Genomic DNA, 22,100 nt, shown 5'->3' on the forward strand with positions numbered 1-22,100 from the left:
AATATTTTTAGGAGATAAACTTTAGTAGATATGAAAAGTGAAAGTCGCTCAGTCGTGTCTTACTCTTTGCCATCCCATGGACTATGCAGTCCATGGAATTCTCCATGCCAGAATACTGGAGTGGGTAGCCTTTCCTTTCTCCAGGGGATCTTCCCAACCCAGGGATTGAACCCAGATCTCCTGCATTGCGGGCAGATTCTTTACCAGCTGAGCCGGACATGACAAGTGGGAATTCCACTTGTATATTCATTAACATAAGAAATACCTGCCTCTAGACTTGGATGTGCCTTAAGTCTGCAGTGTTACTAAAATGAACTAAACACACTTAAGTTAGAGATAAGAGATTGGAGTCTTAATTCTTGAAGGTGATTTCCTAAAAACTAAATTTAGTAGAATGAGCAAAGATCTAAAGCAATTCCCAACTGAACGAAATGAAAACACATTCAACATAAATGAATATATCATCATTTTGATCTAAACCACAGGGAAATGTTAGAAAGTTAAAGCTTGTAGAATATAATCAGAGAGCAGGACCTTTAAAAAGAAAGACATGTAAAATATGAAGATAAGGAAGAGCTGAAAAGCAGACACCTGATGCCTGGATATTTCCCCAAATTGTCTTTATGGGCCAATTAAGAAAATAAACATCTGAAAATTTCAAGGGCAGATACAGTACTTTTGTTGTTGTTTTTCCATGGGGTCCCAAAAAGTTAGACATGACTGAGTGACTAACACTTCTCACTTTACATTTTGTCATGTTATATACCTTGATCTCAGGTGCTCTTCAACATGTGCCAAAGACATGGCATCCTCCATATTTCTTTGATATTCAGAAGAACCACTTACTGGTGGTTTCTGCCATTTATCATGAAAGACTATAACCATACAAATACCAATAAATAGAAATTTCATTCCCCAAAGGACACAGTTGAGAGATCCTACTAATATTTGTGAAAGCTCTCATGTGTGACTATCTTTCAAATGCCCCACGTTAGTTTTTGATTAACATGGAATTGTGACCTTGGATTTCTTGTTATTAAAATTTTCTTGTTTAGTGTTAGATCTGCCTTCTCTTTTCAACCCATGGATGGTCCAGATTCTCTCTTGTTACCACAAGGAACTACCCTGGCTTCTTTTCTTTTATTATTTTTTTAATATAAATTTATTTATTTTAATTGGAAGCTAATTAATTTACAATATTGTATTGGTTTTGCCATACATCAACATGAATCTGCCACAGGTGTACTGTGAAATGAATCGCCAGTCCCCTGGCTTCTTGTAAGAACCATCTAGGGAGAAGAGTGTGGGACCTAACATAAGAAAGTGTGTGGAGGTCGCAGATACACAGGCTCTGCAAGGAGGGACAGCTGATGCGGTGGTGTTGACTCTGGAGGGGGGAATTGTTGCCACTGACAAATGGGCCCTCTCCAGAAACAAACTCATAGGGAAGAGAGAGGCTGTTCTTTTGCAAGAGCGGCTCCATTATCTCTTTCACGGTGGCTGGCTGCTCTTCTCCACATTTCTAGCCTGTTTTGCCTAAGACATTCCCTCCTCTCCTCCACTTAGGTAACTTGTGGCTGTAGTATAGTGAAATACAGTTCAGTGTAGACTGTGGAGCAATGGCACTTACTTAGGGCTTGAAAAACCCAGGTTCAAGACACTTCTCTGCCATTTGTGAGTGCATAACCTTGGGCACATCACTTAACCATCTTGAGTTTTCTCATCCATAAACTGAGTATTTGTATTTCATACATTATCTGCATCGTGCAATTATTGAAGATTAAATGAGAAGAATATATGAAAGTATATCCTAGGGCCATGATGATGATTATAATGATTATTATTTAAAAGTTTAGTGGGTGGGCCAGTTCTTCCCACTTAGAAAAATATAGGATTCCTATTTGAAGTCTTACTAAAGAGAAATCAGGACGGATTTGCTTATTTTAATTTGTATAATGAAGTACACATGCAAGATAGATGGAATTCCTGAAGAAACTCTTGGCTGTTGAATAAATCTTATATATTTTAAAAGCTGTCAGCTATACTTAAAAATATAAGTATTTTTAAAGAGATACATAATGGTTTGTGGAAGTACCTGGAAGGCCCATGCTTTTATAAGGGTGTTCAAGTATACAATTTGTTCTAAATGTCTAATCTTGAATAATTAAATAATTTGCATACTGTTTTCAGTGGCATGAATTAAGGGCTAATTGAAGTATAATTTTTTGCAGTAAAATTATATCATCTTTTATGTAGTACATTTAAAAATATTCTAGACCAGTTTTAATTTTACAGTTTTTTTATTTTAATTTAATGTAGCAAGTAATTAAAAATTGCTACAAAGAAAAGAAGATGAAAATGATTTTAGTTAATTTCCCCTCAACAGAATGAAAAGATGATTAGTAGAATAATGGAACAGAGCTCAACACAGTTCCTGGCACATAAAGATATTCATTAAATGTTCTTTAATGAATAAGGAATGAATAATTTCTAAGTATTTCTAGACTTTGGGAAAAGACACTATTCTCAGTGCTACAGAAAACATGAGGAAGATTGCTTGACATCTTTATAATAAAATGCCTCCATTATGGTACAGGTTACACAAGCCAATTTTTCTTGAACCATTAGACCCTCAGTTTGCTCTGCTTGCCTTTTCTTCTTTTGTCTTTGCTCCTAGAGTAGATTCCCAGACTTAAGTCAGCTTACAGATATTGAGAGACATTCCTCCATGGTTATCTTGCATTTCTGTGAATCTTGCAAGCAGAGACACTGACTGCTCTTTGTTCTGGATTATCTTTTCAAGGATGTTGATAGAGCACACAGCTTTGGAAGACAAAGATAGTCTCTCCTTCTGGAACAAAAGGCAAGTTTGCTCACAGCCTTGGAAAACAGAGGTGATGTCTCCCTCCAGAATAAAGGGCAGACATGTTTACTGTACAGTCTAGTAAAGATAGGGGACTTCCCAGACAGTAAAGAATCTGCCTGCAATGCAGGAGACATAGGAGACTCGGGTTTGCTCCTTGGGTTGGTAGAATCCCCTAGAGAAGGAAATGGCAACCCATTCCAGTATTCTTGCCTGGAGAATCCCATGGACAGAGAAGCCTGGTGGGTTCTCTGTTCCATTATTCTACAGTCCATGGGGGTCACAAGAATTGAACACAGCTGAGTCATTGAGCATGCACACATTAATAAAGATAATGTCTCCCTCTGAGACAAAAGGCAGGGATGCGTATTGTCCATTACAAAAGATTCAGTTTCCCTCAGCTCAGGGTTCCTGTCCTGTAGTGTAAAGCACTGTGTGTGCAGAAGTTACCTGGCCCTTGTTGTGTCACTCTTTGGAAATCGGGGCTCAGAAAATTGGTACCAAAATATTGATGTTCTGGGTACTGTTATTACTGTGAGTAATAAACTGCCCTTTGTCTGTCACCAAAGCATCTCATATCATCTACCAGCATCCTTGAAATTGTGGCAGGCTAACTTGTCAGCTAGCAAGCAGGATAAAATCTCAATCCCTAAATAATTCTTGACAACAGGTTTCAGCAGTGTTACGGTAAGTTGGCTGGTTATGGTGTGGTATAGTTGATACATTCATCTAGTTAGGGAGCCTTTTTTACCTCCAGTGGCTAGTTACCATTTAGGTGTTCTCAGGGACCCTGGGTCCATACTCTCAAGAAAAAAAGTGAATGGGTATCATAGGGTTGAAAGTAGAAGGTACTATGAAGCCTGTGCTAACTCTCACTTTGTGGGAGTGGTTGGGTGGAGGTGGACAGAGGCTGTAGAGAAAGGCGGAGGGAGAAGAGGTTGGTAGAAGGAACAAGATTCCAAGAAGCTTCAAAGCAACATAGAGTCATCTGTGCTTATGGAAGCTGTAAATCAAGGTGTTGGCATCTACCATAGTGAGGCTTAGTAGTTTTCTTTTTTCAGTCAAGAGTGCATTTTTGTGAGTACTCTGGTTTGGGGTCTTAGTTCCTTGTTTAGCGTACTCACATTGAGTGCTTGTGAGTGAAAAAGTGAGCATGCTTGTTTTGGGAAAAACATGATGGCAGTGTCTGGCACATTGGGTCACCCTGTTTAGTACTCCCTTCTCCTTCCCTCCTTCCATAGTCTTTGTGTGCACACACTAAGTTGCTTCAGTTGTGTCCAACTCTGTGCAACCCTATGAACTGTATGTGGCCAGGTTCTCTGTCCATGGGATTCCCCAGGCAAGAATATTGGAGTGGATTGCCATGCCCTCCTCCAGGGGATCTTCCCGACCCAGGGATCAAACCTGCATCTCTTAAGCCTCCTGCATTGGCAGGCAGGTTCTTTACTACTAGCGCCACCTAGGATTACTTTATAATAGAGTAAGCCCTAGTACCACTTAGGCAACTCTAACAACATACAAGGCTGGTCAAATTAACTCTGAATCTCAGGAGCCCCAGCTCCCTGTGGAACCATCAGAGTTTGAACATTCTGATGCTACTTCTCCAAGAGCCAGTCCTTTGCCCACTTCACCACGGTGAGAAAACATTCAGGGTTGTTATAAAGATGTGCTCTGATCTCTTGCTGGTGAGCCATATGATGAAACAATTGTGTTTTATTTCACACTGTAGGAATTTTTATCCGGCGTCATCGGATTTCTCTCCCACCTCCTAATGAGGATCAGTTTTATACTGTGCATCACTTTAATGTCAACACCGACATTGTCTTTTATGGTCGAACGTTCAAGGTTTATGACTGTGACGCATTCACAAAAAACTTCTTGACGAAAATAGGAGTCAAATTAAATCCCCCAGGACAATGTCCAGAAGATCCTTACATGAAAACACGGAGAGAGGTAAGTTGACTTATCCATGAGCTCTAGTCTTCAAGATGAGAATCCGTTCAGAATCAGTGAATGGTATCAGTACTTCTGATGCCCAGGTGAAAGGACTTGGGGGGCCATGGTCACTGGAGTTGTCCTCTTTTCCTTTGGGCTGGACAGAGGCTGGGGGTTGGCTTCGGTGCAGGAAAGACTCACTCTCTGCCTTCACCCCTACTTCTCTTTACAGAGAGTGGCCCTTCCAGGCAGGGTGAGTCTTCATGAGTTGCCCATATGGGATGGTTTCTAAGAGCCTGGGGTTGGCTTTGTAGTCATTGACACTGAAACAGTTGGGCCCACTCTTACCTGGCTTTTCTTTTCCCATTTTAGTTGCCTAACTCTGGGGAAAATCTTTGCTCCTGTGCTACTGATATACTCAACCAAGCTTTGGGTACACCTTTTTCTTTCTTAAGACTCCCAGCTTCCTTTAAGGTGACATCAGATGCAGAGAGGTTCAAGAATGAGGAGGGCCATGATTTTGATGTGCTCCCATGATAACAGGATGCTTATTGGCAAAGTCTGATCCAAGCCAGTGTAGGGAGGAAAGAATCAGTGTTAGTAGTATTATTATAGTCTTTACAGAGTTTTTTTTTTTTTTTTTAATGAGACCTTGGCCCAAATTTTATTGTTTTACAGAAAAATCTGAATACCTAAAAGGGCAGGTGTTATTATGTGGAAGGTCACCTACCTCACCAGTCTTCTTGCTAGGACTTGAACTCAAATCTCTTGCTTCTTATCCTGCTTTTAATTATTCTCATTTGTTTCTCTTTTTATTGACGTATGATCATGCACAATAAAATGCACAGAAATTAAATATACAGTTTGATGGGTCTTAACAAATGCATACACCCATGTAATCCACACCCAAAATCACAGTCTAGAACATTTCCATCCTCCTAGAAAGTTCCTGCATGCCTTTTTCCAATCTGTCCTTCCCCCCACCCAGGGATAAGCACTATTCTCATTTCTATCCCTATAGATTAGTTTGGTCTCATTTTTATTGTTTCTAAAACTTGTAATTAACTTCTTTGCAGAAAGATAACATAAAATTTAGAGTAAAAATCTCCTTTGATTCTGCTTTGATCTCTTGTTAAAAGCTGCATGTAGGATCATTCATCTATTCCTGCCTCCTAGCCCCATCAGAATTATCCTTTAATATTGTAGACATAGACCCCTCCTGAGAAATATAGATTGTTGATCCTGGAATATGTAAGGTGAAATCCTTGTGGCAATATTCTTGTGTGTATTGGCATGCAAGGAGATTTATGGTTTGGGTTCATTTCTGTGTTTTTCCAAATGCCCTGGAAGTAAGAGTCTGGATAAATACAAAAGTCTTTAGAACCAGCAGAGAGAAACCGAAAGAAATGGATCTATATGATTTATCACCCTTTGCATCTGGCCACACTCATTCACTAACAGCTTGTATTATATGATAGTGATTGTGAGTGATGATGCATAATATGAAATACATAGGAACAATGTATGGTTTCATAGGTTTATAAGGAAAAAAAATCTTCTGTTCCAGGAATCAAGAATAAATACCAAGAACAGCCAAGAAATGTTTTAAATAATTTCCTTTCAGATTGAGAGAATCATTTTAGGATTTATTCCCTCAGGGAGAAAGCTCTTCAATAAATATAGAAGTCTGTGGAAAATTAGGAGTTTAATAAGAGGCTTTTATATTGACTTTAATTCATTTACTTCTCCAGTGTTTGCTGCCTTGAAATGTAAAGTTAAAATTAAACAATTTAACTTGAACTGAAAAGATCTCCCATGGTATGTAATCAATAATGAATTTCTTAGAGGCCTTATCATGCCAAAGAAAGTTTTCTCTATCAGTGAAAATAGAGATCTTATAATTTCATTTAAATGTTAAAGATAATCAATGAAAGTAGAGATCTCATAATTTCATTTAAATATCAAGGATAAGACTGAAGAGCTTCTGGAGGGCCATCGTGTCTCCTGTGTCTTGGGATGAGTCTGCCCCTAGACTTCCCTAGACAGACACAAAATTTTGAGAATTTACAAATAAGACTACATGACCCAATATGGGACTACATCTCACTTGCTAGTGAGCCCTTCCTTATATAGCCACCCTATTAGGCGACATTAGATAGAACGGGGAGGTGGAGTGCGGTTGCGCTCCACGACAAAACTGAGACTGCAGATAGAAAAGAATTGGGCCAAGAAGACTGCCCAGCTAGTGGTTTCTGGGTTGGGAGCCAGAGCCTGCACAGTAATCCTGTGCAAATTGAGAAGTTCTCCATTTGCTCCGTTCCTGTTTCCGTGACCTTTCAGATCTTTGCTACCTAAACCTTTTGAGCAAAATAAAACTGTGAAGATATTTCTTCTCTTTTTACTTTCACAGAAGTCTGTAGATAAGTAAGAAGCATAAACAGATATGAATTTTCAGTGAAAATAACTTTTTGGTTATTATAATTAACATAGACTTGGATGTACAAATCTTAAGCATACCTGTTGACAATTTTGAAAAATGTATATACAGTTTAATAACCAGCACAGAAATCAAGATAGAGAATATGTCCATCACCCCAGAGAGTTCCCTTGCCCCCCTTTCCAATCAGTCATCTACCCAGAGGCAATAACTATTCTGATTTCTGTCACCATATATTAGTTTTGTCTGCTCTCAAGCAAGAATTTTAAGTCTCAGTTTTCAAAAACATTATAGAAGTATACTTTAGTGTGTTAAAATAATGTTTAATGAAAAGCTTCCTAACACTTGATTGTCTGTATTTCTAAGGTTGAAACTAGTTATATATGTATATCATATATGTTGTTAGTTGAGATTTTTAAAAATATCACAGAATAGTCTATGGAAAAGATACCTTTATGTTTTTTGACTGCTTGCATCCCAGAAGCGATTATGGAAAGACTTCCACTATCATTAACCTTTTCTCCACTGACAGAAGCTAGACTGCATGGAGCCCATATGTCCCTATGAGTCCTTCGACACTCTGAAACAGTTCCTCGAGTATGATAGGAAGGTCTTGCGTTTTTTCTGCGTGTGGGACGACTCAGGCTCAGTGTTTGGGGATCGTAGAGAACTTATCCTGCATTACTTTCTGTCTGATGATACCATCGAGATCAAAGAAGTCTTGCCACATAACTCAGGAAGAGATGCTATGTCATTGTTTCTCCAGAGAAGAAAGCTACCTAAGGTGAGCAGTAGACACGGGACTGCTTTCCGGGTTTGCTTGTGGGCTGAAGACCCTAGTCACTGTCTGGAATGTCGCGTGTTATGACTGTTGGTGACAAGTCACTATGTATTAGTGCTGGTGTTTAGAAAATTTGCACTTTGTGCCCTCTATTAATATACATCTATGAAAGTAATACAGAGGATATGACAAATTGGAATTGGAAAATTCAGGGCTTAAGGCATGTAAAGGGAAAAAGTCAAATGCAAGAGAACTACCTATGTCATTGAGTTTACCGTGAATCTTATGAAAGTAAAGGACTCTCGAGTAAAAGAATTGCTCATGGCCTTGGGAAGAGCAATAGCCTTTGGCCTCTGTAGCCTACTGGGGAGATCCCATTGTATTGGTCTGGGCTGTGAACACACACACACACACACACACACACACACACACACACACACAGAGGAGTGACTCTTCTGCGAGTAGCCACTTGCAGAAGTAGTCACCAACTAGCTACTGGCTAGCAACAGTAATAGCTTTAGCACCTTTACTGTTAAAAAAGAGTTGTCCAAATGATTTCTACACATGTTCATGGCCACTTGAGAGCTAATGTAACCTGGGTGCAGCGGAAACAGCACATAGACAGAAGACCTGGGTTAGAATTGTAGATCTGCCGCTTAATAGCTGTGTGACCTTAGGCCAGTCATTAACCTCTCTGAGCGTATTTCCCTATCTCTAAAATGCTTTTAACTAGGCTTCCCTTCTGAGGTAACTGTAAAGACTGAATGAGATAATATAGTAAAAAGCACTATCTAAGGATCTATAAGAGCTTCCCAGGTGGTATTATTGGTAAAGAACCCGCCTGCCAATACCAGAGATGATAGGAAACCTGGGTTCAATCCCTGGGTCATGAAGATCCCCTGGAGGAGGGCATGGTAACCCACTCCAGTATTCTTGCCTGGAGAATCCTCATGGACAGAGGAGCCTGGGGGGCTATAGTCCATGGGTTCACAAAGAGTCAGACACGACTGAAGCAATTTAGCACGGATGCATGCAAAAACCTATGAACACCTAACTATAAGGCACACGAAAACATCATGGCTTATTCACAGCTCTCTGTTATGTTTTATTTCTTTATTTATTTGGATAATGTTTTTTTAAACTTACTTCTTAGTGCTACTGAAAAGATTACTGTAACACTCATTTCTGATGCGTACAACCACTGGTTATTTGTTTATCACAAGAGACTCTTCCAGATTCTCAAGAGTCTCCCACCAGAAGTCCTGCTATGTAGCTTCTTGGGGCTGGGACTGGGTTTGTCCCAGAGCAAACTCCAGGCATATGCACAGCAGGTGGCCAGGAGGAGCCAGGGAAGCCTGTTTTTAGAATGGCTTTGAAAAATAGGCTAAATATAAAATAATAATGACATACCTGACATTTGCAGTGTTCCTTGACATCAATTGCTTCATTTATTCATTCATTCAACAAATATTTAGTAAGTGTCAGCTGTGTGCTGGCTCTGAGGTTACCATGAGATAGAAAATGGGTTAATTCCTGCTGTATGGTGTTTTCATTCTCGTGGGGGAGAGATCCAAGAGCAATGGGTATTCCCTTGACGCCACATCCTTTGAGAAAGCAAGGAGTAAATACTGTTGCTACTGAAGTTCTGAGAGGATAAATGTCTGGCCCCATGTCCTATAGCTAAGAAGTGGCAATGAGAGAGTTTGCATCAAAAAATGTGTTGTTTTTTTCCTCTGTAACGTGCCTTACTTGCACCCCACAGCTCATAAATTCACACGTTTTAACTTTTAGTTTATGTCACACATATCAGGGATGATTCTGATGTCTCAGCTGAGATAAACCAATTAGTATCAGTTTCCATAAGTTCAGATATTTCCTGCCTGACCACCTCCAGCACGGGTGAAACTGAAGGGTGTCCTTCCTGGCTTGCTTCCAGTCACAGTTTGTGTGAGAGGCTGACCGTACTTCACTGTTCATACTACCTAACCGCACTGCCTCTCTCAGCCAGAAAAATGCCTCCTTGCTCAGGGTCAGGCAGGGTGCTGAGCCAGTCAAGAAAGCAAGGCAGGGTCTCTCCATCAGGGCATCTTGTTGTTTAGTGAAAAGATGACTGCTGATGAAGCAGTTAGAGAGCAATGACAAGTTTAACCCTGAGGTGGGTGCTATAGAAGTTTGGATTGGGCACTGGCCAGCAGGATGGGAGAGGTCAGAAGGAAAAGATGGGGCTTCGTCAAGTCCTTGAAGGATGAGGGGAGTGTAGACCGACCCGCAGAGGGTGGGGAAACATGGGGGAAAGGTGGCTGGAGTCTGTGTCCTGTCTTCCTCGGGATGATAGAGGAGAACCAGATGGTATCACTTGCCACTTGAGCCCCTCACCAGGAGCATGTTTATGTTGAGAGTCCACCTACCACATCTTGATTTGATTTATATCTTCTAGTATGGCCCCCCTGGAGTCTATCAACCAGGCCAGTTAACAGACCAGACAGTTCTCAATGTGTATGGTGGCTACTCAGAGACCCGAGTGTATGGCTTCCTGTTGGATAAATATCAGGTAAGTCATGTTTTATTACTGTTACCAGTATGGCTTCTCTGAAACCTGGAATGTGGGCTGAGTTGGGTATTCTTCTGGGAGACTGGTTGTGAACGACATTGATGACTATATAAATGTATGTGTTGCACTGTTGCATTTATCAATAATAAACATGCTTAAGTGTACATATAAATATATGCATTGCATTGCCATTTGGTAGCACTACCTTGCTAAAAGAGTGTTTTAAAATGTTGATTTTGAGTGGTTGTCTTTTGATTTGATTTAAAAAATTTGGTTATAAGTGATGTAATGGATTTTTTAAAATTTCCTTTTTCCTTTGAGAGGGGGGATGCCAAGATCTTTGGTGGGTCTGTGGTGCCAACATCATGTTCCTTTGTTTTTATTAGCTAGGAAAATTAGACCAAGAGTTTTACAAAGATACTGACCTATCCATAGGAACCACCATCAATGTGTGGGGAAGGAAAGTGCTCCTTTGTGACTGTGATGATTTCACGAAAACTTATTATAGGACTAAATATGGAATTGGTAAGTGATACATCTGTCAATTAGAAAATAATATTTAAACTTGGAGTCTTTGTTCCCTAGTTAAGATTGAGCTGATTTTTGAGTTTCAAATTCTAAGCTTCTAATAGCTGCTACAATTTATTGAGCATTTGCTAACTGCCAGGCATTTGTTGTCTTATTTATTCCCCTAATATCATCCTCATTTTAGAAGTGAAGAGACTGTGGCTTACAAGGGGTTTCCTGGATGAAGGTCATGCATGCAGCAAGTAGAGTGAGCCAAAAACTTAAACTTCTCTGCCTGATGCCAAAGGCTGCCGTTTCCCCATGTAGTCCCCTGCCTCACTGCTGTGGTCAAGCAGTTGAAATGGAAATGCAAAGACTTTTCTTTCTGCTGAATCCTTGCTTACCACAGAGGCTATACTGATTTTTGTTCTCTAGCAAATTGTGCCCATCTGCTCTACCTTTGCTGGTGAGACACAGCCAGGCTGCCAGCTTCTCTCTTCTTAGCTCTTCATTCCATTCAGATTAGGTTAGTTCAGTTCATAATGGAAGCCAGTGACTTATTAAGCACCCACTAGATGTAGGTCATTGCAGTGGACACAGGAGATGCAGAGTTGTGTAAGGAGTTTCTAGGCTGGAAGGGGAGCAGAGATCTACTGTATGTTACATGGTGTTATAACTGTCACAGAAGCAGGGGGAGGATCTGAGATGAAACCTGAAAAACAAGCCCCTCTGTTTGTTAAACCTGCAGGCCAGCCCTACCCCCTTCCCGGGCCCTCTACCCCAGGGTTCAGGTACCTGCTTGTGCTTGGCTAAGTGGGGGTGATAGGAGTTGCCAACCTCCCAGATTGGCGTTGGAGCTCAGTTGGGGGTTGCTTACTCCTTTCTGAACATTGGAGTATTCATATGAGCTCACTTCCCTGAGCCATGAGATGGAAGCCAGAAACAACCACAGCTTTTCCTAAAAGACAGGGTGCTTTGTCTCTAGGATGACACGAGGCCCACCTTACATGTCTTGATGTCCCCACTGTGTAGTATTCCTGGCCTCATGGGAATCATTATATTATGTAAGAAGACACACAGCACACAAAGGGGTTGGAATATAAAAGACTTTCAATTTCTCTCTTTGGTTCACTATGGGAATTTGTTCCACTGCATCTACATGCCAGATTAGTCAAAATGGGGCCAAATTGGTGGCCTCTTCTTATATTATTTTCTAAAATTAGTCCTGTTGGTGGACACAGTTGGGCATATTTGTTTTGGGTACTGAGGACAAGAAGGAGCCAGGAATGTGCAGGTAGTGGCTGCCATAGAGAAGCTGCTAGTGACCCTTAGATAGTTGGGAAGGATAATTTGATTTTTAATAAATGTAAGTACCTGTTCAGAGTTGACAAGTCTTCAGTGTAGAGTTGAAAATTGATAAAAAAGAATGAGTCACTGAAGACATTTACCTATGTCCTACTGAAAGATTATATGCGTGCCTGCTCAGTCATGTCCGATTCTTTGTAGAATTGGAATCCATGGACTGTAGCCCACCAGGCTCCTCTGTCCACGGGATTTCCCAGGCAAGAATACCAGAGGGTGTTGCCATTTCCTACTCCAGGGGATCTTCCTGACCCAGGGATCAAAACCATGTCTCTTGCATCTCCTGCATGGCAGGTGGATTCTTTACCTCTGTTCCACCTGGGAAGCCCACTGAAAGATTACCGTAATACAAAGGATGTGGTGAGGTCATATGATCCCTTAAATGTTAAGTTCAACATTCAGTTGATGTTTGTTAGCTTGATTTAGAGAATATGAAGTTTGTATTTGGGGAAATGAACATAGTGCTGGGAGACCCAGTACATGGTTAGTCTCTTAATGGGTTTACAGGGAACTTTCAGAGGCAGAGGAAATCTACCAGTGTGCTCCGGATCTAGCCATCTTCACCAGATGCATCAACTTCAAATGTCCTGTGGTCAGTTTCAGTTGAGTCCTAGTGCCTAATTTCTTCCTGCTTACTTTTGCTGTCTCTAGAGACTTACTGTATTATATTTTAAAAAGTCATTTGTGCCTTTAAAGCTCATATAATGTGAGCATTATGTCTTTAAAGAGAAAATTATGCAAATGCAAAGTTATGATGCATTTTATAGTCATGCTGACTTTTTATATTTCTTCTAAGATATGTTAAAATATCCCATTTAATAGACACCATTATTACACAACATTTCTTGAGTAACAACAGTATACTTAATGTAACTAATGGCTAGAAATTATATCCATGATTCAGGGAGGAGGGGAGTGAATCAGTATTCTCTGATTATCTTTGCATTTGCTTTTCCTGACTTTTTGGTAACATTAAATTAATAGACTTAATGTTACTTAGATGCAGTTTTTTTGGACATTTACATTTTTTTAATAACTCATCTGGCTCTAAAAATTCATAAGACTAATCACATTTTATACATTATATTTTGGTATTCTTGAACCCCAAACCAGGACAGAGTCCTGGCAGTAATTGTGGTCACATTTCCTTCCTTGCCAATAATCGTGGTCAGTAGAAACCTGGTGTCACCACTCTGCAGCGCCACAGGAAGAAGCTGACAACTGCCAATGACACAGCTAGGGCCCTCCCTAAGAGGAAGCCAGGGGGAGATTTCTAATGCAGTATACAGCCTGGGTGCCTCAGTACCTTCTCTAACCTATTGCCACCCCCAGCATATTTGGGAGGAGAAAAAATGGCAGACGGACCAAGAGGTGAAGTTGACCACAGTCCCAAGAAAGGCACATGAGAAGCTTTCTATTATGTAGAAGCACAGGGCTTGACAGAATCCCAAGAGATATATATGTAAAACCCCTGTGTTAAACCCCATCTGGACTCCTAAAAAGATGAGATTCTTTTGTGCGTTTCAGGATTCTAAAGAGAAGGCAACTTCCTCCACGAAACAGTCCAGTGTGACTGCCCCACTAGGCAGCTTGGCTATCCCGCTGGCCCTGGCTAGCCTGCCGGGCAGGAGCCTGTCACTCCCTCCTTACTTCGTGTGCATGAACACGGACTGGCAGATGGAGGCCTGTCGGACTTTCCTGTAGCATGAAGGTTGGAAGAGGCTCCAGGGGCTCTAGCAGGTGTTTCTTTCACTGAAGGGACATGGATTTGAATGTAAACTGTTCTTACCTAGAATTCCTGCCTTGGGTTATTATTTTTTTGTCCATAAGAGGACTTTGTTACAATCGATTCTTAGTGGTTGGGACAACCAAACTAGTGTGTGTGTGTGTGTGTGTGTGTGCGCGCGCGCATGTGCGCATGCTTAGTAGCTCAGTCATGTCCGACTCTTGCGACCCCATAGACTGTAGCCTGCCAGACTCCTCTGTCCATGGGATTCTCCAGGCAAGAACACTGGAGTGGGTAGCCATTCCCTTTTCCAGGGGATCTTCCTGACCCAGGGATCAAACTTGGTTCTCCTGCATTGCAGGCAGATTCTTTACCATCTGAGCCACCAGGGAAGCCATTAAGGATAAGCAAAAAAACTTAAAGCATATTTAATTTTGTGGAGTCATTTATAGCCATCTCTGAACTCTTGGTGTTAGAAACAGCAGAGCATCTAAGATGAGAGTCTAATGATCATTTGAACAAATGAGCCATCCCAAGATGCAACAGCAGAGGTAGAATTTGCTTCTAGTCTCACAACATGGCTTTGATGGACCTAACAATTTTGCTTTTTTTTTTAAACCTCTTGTATGCAGTGAAGAGGGTTGAAAATTAGATGATTTCTAACGGTTTTCTAGCTAGAGCTAGAAAATCATGTGATTATTTGACCCCAAAGTGACCATCCCACTGAAGTCATTTGACCTGCATATGGGGTACAAGCAGAGGTGGATTCAACCTCAAAAATAATGAAGCTTAAGCTTTAGGGTTCTTTTCTTTGCAGGGGCCCCATTCCAAGGCCCTGGGCCTAATTTTATCTCAATTATTTGACATTTTTTTGTCTTACAGAGGTTCTCCCAAATAATAAGCTTCAGGCCTCCCAAAACCTGGGTCCAAATCTCGGTTACTAGCAAATCAGAGGTGAATATCGAGGTAATTGAAGGCTTTTCTCAGAATCATTTCCAAATGAGATGATGAATAGTAAACCACTGTGAGGGAGCATTAAGATACATTCTTTAAAAAAGAGCCTGTCCCCTCTGTGTAAATTTGTTGGAATCTAGTCAATTGTGAATGGACAGTCAATATATATGTTTTTACAAGTCTCTCAGAATTAGAAGCATCGGACTATTTGAAAGGCAGATGTGTTTTAGGATCTATTAGAATGTCAGTATAAGAAGATATTTGGGACCTGTGGCTGATTCATGCTGATATATGGCAGAAACCTGCACAATATTGTAAAGCAATTATCTTCCAATAAAATTTTTTTAAAAAGAAGATATTTGGGAAGATGCTTTGTAAAAAAAAAAAAGTGTATACTTTTTCATTAAATATTTTTTAACACCTAAAACATGCAGGATGGTGGAACAATGGAAAACCAAAGACAGAAATTTATCCAGGCACAATTCCAAACCTTTGTGAATATACACAATTAACCCGTAAAAAATGGAATCTTGAGTCACAGTATCCAGAAAGACTGTATTGTTGAAAAAGTCAGACATGGTGGAATGGAACAGTTCTCGGCATTTATACACTAGATGGCACTGTGGGTGCAGAGGAAAGCTCTAAATTGATTCTTTTGTTACTTAAATCTGTTGCAAAAATGATGTAGTTGAGAAAACAACAGTGTGTTATAAAACCTGTAATTTTGGGGGGAGATGTAGAATGCATTCTTAATTTGAGATTCAGTGTGTGTCCTCTTTTGGTTAGGCTGTTTAGATTATTATATAGAGTTGGAGGCATATGTCCCCTGTTGGAAGAAACCAATCATGCCTGAATTTTCTAATAATCACGTACAGTTCTTCCTGCCATCCCCTATGGTCCTTTTCCTAAAAATGAAGGTACCAGTTAGTGGTGTGTTTCATGTTACAATTAGGAATGATAGGGTCTGCTGTAATTCTGACGAATTCCAATATTTAAACTTGCCTCTTTATTACCAAGGCTTCTCTTTAATTGCCACAAAAATAGCAATAGGAGAGGCTCACCAGTCATTTCCATACCCGAAGTCTGGCCGCCTCCTTTCACTAAGTCAGTGAGAAATATCTGATGGCATTCTCTTTGCTAGTATGTCTTCTGTGAGCAATTTCTGTCAGGGTGGAACAATACTCTTTTGGGGATTATGCTTGAGGAGGTTCCACACAAAGGCTGTTAGGAAGTCTAAGGAAATGTGAAAGTTGAAAATGTTTTCAAATCAGAGTTAGAAACAGCCCCTTAGCCTTTTGATCAATCAGTACAAAAAAAAAAAAAAAAAAGAAACTATCCCTCCATGTTAAGAGGTAGGCTGCCTTGGATGACACATTGGTGCACATTTTCGATTAGAAAGGTATGTACTAAATCTGTTCTCTTCCTTCTGTTAGAACTTTGGCAATGGAAAAGGAAATCTTTTCTTATGCGAGACTCCTTTCAGGCTCTAATGGAAACACCTATGGGATGGTCAACTTTGGGGAAGAGGTAGAAATGAGATTCCATGGGTTGTTTGGTTGCTTTGCTTTCTTTTGCTTTAAGAAAGATCCAGACATCATCTTTGCCATTTGTGATGTGCTAATACTAGTGATTGGGATCTATTGAGTCAACGTGTCATCTACTTCAGAGGGCATACTTGCTTCTCAGAGGTGGTACAGCCTCACGAATGAGTACCTAACAGCTCCCAGGCTATTACAAATATGTCTCCACCTGTCTCTTCATCTCTCCTTCATCACAGATGATAAATGAATTAAGAAGGTCAACCGTATTTACCACTTACCTCTCCCTTTGGCAGTGGTGGTTTTAAAAGTTGTGTTAGTTTGATTTGTGTTTTATTTATTAATTTTTGCAGTATCACATTTCAGTACGATTGCAGTCTTTTCTTGGGCAGTAATAGAGGCAACCTGGAGGGGTTGTTGGTGAGAAGAAATGTTGTTTTTGTTTTTGATCTAGGTAGTGAAGTATCATGGCCTGGAGCTGAGCTAGAGGAAAGGGAGAGGGCTTAAAATGTGGGCTCAGGAGGAAGAGACATCAGATGGGGAAGGTAAAGGCAAAACAGCCAGGAGTCAGTCCTATTTGGAAAGGAATTTAATTAGTGAGTGTTGACTAAAGATAGGAGAGGGCTACATTACAGGTTAAAATATGGAACGGGTAGCATAAAGTTTCAGACTTGAATTTTCATATCATTGGAAAAATCAAGGAAGAACAAAAAATATTCCGAAATGGGGATGTGATGACAAAAGATAAATGTTTACTTATTCGACACACTCAGTCTCTCTCTCTCTCTTTTTTTTCTTTCTTTTGAACCAATGGCGATTATTGAGTGAGTTCTGTGGTTTTTGTAAACATGATTGAAACCTACCCTCTCAGGATTTTGGTGTGTTTTGTTTGAAAGAGTTTAAAATAGTCTACAAAGATCTCCATGTTCATCTTGAAAACATAACAAACCTTTCAAAACATCCATAATCAGGGCAAAAAAAAAATATTGATGTTTCATCTGCCTTTGTTTTGTTATAGAGAACTTTACCTCGATTCCATGCAAGGCCCCATCTCCTCCAAAAATAGAAAGGAAATTTCCACCTTATACCGGCTTTGGTTCTGAAGAGGATTCTCTTCGCTCCTGCATAGGCCTTATGCCCACACCTCATCAGAGGAACTTCAAGAAGTTCATTGAATTTGACAGGTGCTTGAGGGAACTGTTATTTTAATCTGATTTTTCCCAAATGTATGTGGGGTTTGTAATATTGTCCTCATGACAGAACAGATGACAATTTATCTGATTTCAAGTCCAGGGACATGTTGTTATAACTTTAATGAAGATGATTAATATGTAAGTATTAACAGATTCTTACATCAGTGGCTATTTTTTTTACTTTTTTCCCCAGGTTTTTTGAGAAATAATTGACATAAAACATGGCATAAGTTTAAGATATGCAACATAATGATTGGATATATGTATGTATTGAAAAATGATCACCACAAGAAGATTAGTTCACATCCATACCTCACAGTTCAAATTTTTTTTCTTGTGATGAGAATTTTTAAGCTGTACTCTCTTACTTTCAAATATACATTATTATTTACTGTCGTCATCATGCTGTATGTTATGTCCCCAGAACTTATTTGTCTTAGAGCAGAAAGGTAGTTCCTTTTGATCACCTTCACTCAATTATCCCATCCACTACCCACCCCCCTAACTCTGGCAGTCACCAGTCTGATCCCTGTTTCTATGAGTTTGTTTTTTTAGATTCTACATGTAAGTGAGATCATGTAGTATTTGTCTTTCTATTGACTTATTTTACTTAGCATAATGCCCTCAAGGTCCATCCATGCTATTGCAAATGGCAGGATTTCCTTCTTTTTGATGATTGAATAATATTCCACTGTGTGTGTGTGTTCGTGTGTGTGTGTGTGTGTACACATGCACGTGCACTGTGTCCTCAGTTTTGCCTGACTCTCTGCGACCCCATGCACTGTAGCACTCCAGTCTCCTCTGTCCATGGGATTTTCCAGGCAAGAACTGGAGTGGGTTGCCATTTCCAACTCCAGGGGATTTTCCTGACCCAGGGATCGGACTTGTGTCTCTTACATCTCCTGTATTGGCAGGCAGATTCTTTGCCACTATGCCACCTGGGAAGCCCATGTATGTGTGATATGTATGTATGTATTTTTTTACACTTTATCCATATACCTGCTAGTGGACACTTGTGTTGTTTCCCTGTGTTAGCTATTGCAAATAATACTGCATTGAACATGGGGGTGCAGATATCTTTTGGGGACAGTGATTTTGTTTCCTTTGTGTATATATATCCAAAAGTAGAATTACTGTCATATGGTAGTTCTGTTTTTAATTTTTTGAGGTGCCTCCATGCTGTTTTCCACAGTGGCTGCACCAATTTACATTCCCATCAACAGTGCACAAGGGTTCTCTGTTCCCCACATCTTCACATTGAGTGGTTATTTTAATGTGCCATCTGGAAGCCCCTAAAGCCATATTATCCCCAATCTATATTGCCTTTCCATGTATATGTGTGTGTGTGTAAATGTATATATATATATATGTATATATATGTATATATATATGTATATATATGTATGTATATATATATATATATATATATATATGCTTTTCCATATGTATCTATCTCAAGATAATCCCTAGGAAATGGTGTAGAGTAAGGGTCATCAGACTTTTTCTTAAAAGGTCAGATACAAATATTTTCTGCTTTGCGGACCATACTGCCTCTATCACAGTTGCTTAGCTCTGTCATTGTAGCATGAAAACAGCCATAGACAATCCATAAACAAATGTGTGACTGCATTCCAATAAAACTGTTTATGGACACTGAGAACCCCATGAACAGTATGAAAAGGCAGAAAGATAGGACACTGAAAGATGAACTCCCCAGGTCGGTAGGTGCCCAAAATGCTACTGGAGATCAGTGGAGAAATAACTCCAGGAAGAATGAAGGGATGGAGCCAAAGCAAAAACACCCAGTTGTGAACAGGACTGGTGCATAGGAACCTGGAATGTTAAGTCCATGAATCAAGGCAAATTGGAAGTGGTCAAACAGGAGATAATAAGACAATATTTTAAAGTTTAAAAATAAAATAAAATTTTTTTAAAAAAAGGAGATAACAAGAGTGAACATTGACATTCTAGGAATCAGTGAACTAAGATGGACTGGAATGGGTGAATTTAACTCAGATGACCATTATATCTACTACTGTGGGCAGGAATCCCTTAGAAGAAATGGAGTAGCCATCATAGTCAACAAAAGAGTCTGAAATGCAGTACTTGGATGCAATCTCAAAAATTACAGAATGATCTCTGTTCATTTCCAAGGCAAACCTTTCAATATCATGGTAATCCAAGTCTATGCCCCGACCAGTAACACTGAAGAAGCTGAAGTTGAACAGTTCTATGAAGACCTACAAGACTTTCTAGAACTAACACCCAAAAAGATGTCCTTTTCATTATAGGGGACTGGAATGCAAAAGTGGTAAGTCAAGAAACACCTGGAGTAACAGGCAAATTTGACCTTGGAGTACAGAATGAAGCAGGGCAAAGGCTAATAGAGTTCTGCCAAGAGAACGCACTGGTCATAGCAAACACCCTCTTGCAACAACACAAGAGAAAACTGTACACATGGACATCACCAGATGGTCGACACTGAAATCAGATTGATTATATTCTTTGCAGCCAAAGATGGAGAGGCTCTATACAGTCAGCAAAAACAAGACTGGGAGCTGACTGTGGCTCAGATCAGGAACTCCTTATTGCCAAGTTCAGACAAAAATTGAAGAAAGTAGAGAAACCCACTAGACCATTCAGGTATGACCTAAATCAAATCCCTTATGATTATACAGTGGAAGTGAGAAATAGATTTAAGGGACTAGATCTGATAGATAGAGTGCCTGATGAACTATGGATGGAGGTTCGTGACACTGTACAGGATACAAGACCATCTGCAAGAAAAAGAAATGCAAAAAAGCAAAATGGCTGTCTGGGGAGGCCTTACAAATAGCTGAGAAAAGAAGGGAAGTGAAAAGCAAAGGATAAAAGGAAAGATACACTCATTTGAATGCAGAGTTCCAAAGAATAGCAAGGAGAGATAAGAAAGCCTTCCTCAGCGATCAATGCAAAGAAATAGAGGAAAACAACAGAATGGGAAAGACTAGAGATCTCTTCAAGAAAATTAGAGATACCAAGGGAACATTTCATGCAAAGATGGGCACAATAAAGGACAGAAATGGTAGGGACCTAACAGAAGCAGAAGATATTAAGAAGAGGTGGCAATAAAACACAGAAGAACTGTACAAAAAAGATCTTCACAATCCAGATAATCATGTTGGTGTGATCACTGACCTAGAGCCAGACATCCTGGAATGTGAAGTCAAGTGGGCCTTAGGAAACATCACTACGAACAAAGCTAGTAGAGGTGATGGAATTCCAGTTGAGCTATTTCAAATCCTGAAAGATGACACTGTGAAAGTGCTGCACTCAATATGCCAGCAAATTTGGAAAACTCAGCAGTGGCCACAGGACTGGAAAAGGTCAGTTTTCATTCCAGTCCCATAGAAAGGCAATGCTCAAACTACTGCACAGTTGCACTCATCTCACACGCTAGTAAAGTAATGCTTAAAATTTTCCAAGCCAGGCTTCAGCAATACGTGAACCATGAAATTTCAGATGTTCCAGCTGGTTTTAGAAAAGGCAGAGGAACCAGAGATCAAATTGCCAACATCCGCTGAATCATCGAAAAAGCAAGAGAGTTCTAGAAAAACATCTATTTTTTGCTTTATTGACTATGCCAAAGCCTTTGACTGTGTGGATCACAATCAACTGTGGAAAATTCTGAAAGAGATGGGACTACCAGACCACCTGACCTGCCTCTTGAGAAACCTATATGCAGGTCAGGAAGCAACAGTTAGAACTGGACATGGAACAACAGACTGGTTGCAAATAGGAAAAGGAGCACGTCAAGGCTATATATTGTCACCCTGTTTATTTAACTTCTATGCAGAGTACATCATGAGAAACGCTGGGCTGGAAGAAGCACAAGCTGGAATCAAGATTGCTGGGAGAAATATCAATAACCTCAGATATGCAGATGACACCACCCTTATGTGAAGTTCCGGTGAAGAAGAACTAAAGAGCCTCTTGATGAAAGTGAAAGAGCAGAGTGAAAAAATTGGCTTAAAACTCAGCATTCAGAAAACTAAGATCATGGCATCCGGTCCCATCACTTCATGTCAAATAAATGGGGAAAAAGTGGCAACAGTGGCTGACTTTATTTTTCTGGGCTCCAGAATCACTGCAGATGGTGACTGCAGCCATGAAATTAAGACTCTTACTCCTTGGAAGGAAGGTTTTGACCAACCTAGACAGCATATTAAAAAGCAGAGACATTACTTTGCCAACAAAGGTCCGTCTAGTCAAGG

General features: G+C 40.1%; 1 protein-coding gene across 5 annotated transcripts in view; it reads left to right on the forward strand.

The window, feature by feature from the left end:
• Positions 1–22,100, forward strand: part of EFHC2 (EF-hand domain containing 2) — a 241,688-nt gene that overhangs the window by 106,797 nt on the left and 112,791 nt on the right. For all 5 annotated transcript variants that reach the window (XM_002700201.5, XM_059883805.1, XM_059883806.1 and 2 more), the window contains exons 4-8: positions 4,593–4,816; positions 7,768–8,019; positions 10,454–10,567; positions 10,954–11,092; positions 17,673–17,838. In XM_002700201.5, the coding sequence (XP_002700247.2) occupies positions 4,593–4,816; positions 7,768–8,019; positions 10,454–10,567; positions 10,954–11,092; positions 17,673–17,838 (895 nt within the window). The remainder of the gene's footprint in view (positions 1–4,592; positions 4,817–7,767; positions 8,020–10,453; positions 10,568–10,953; positions 11,093–17,672; positions 17,839–22,100) is intronic.

Source organism: Bos taurus, chromosome X (genome assembly GCF_002263795.3).
Source record: "Bos taurus isolate L1 Dominette 01449 registration number 42190680 breed Hereford chromosome X, ARS-UCD2.0, whole genome shotgun sequence".
Classification (NCBI taxonomy): domain Eukaryota; kingdom Metazoa; phylum Chordata; class Mammalia; order Artiodactyla; family Bovidae; genus Bos; species Bos taurus.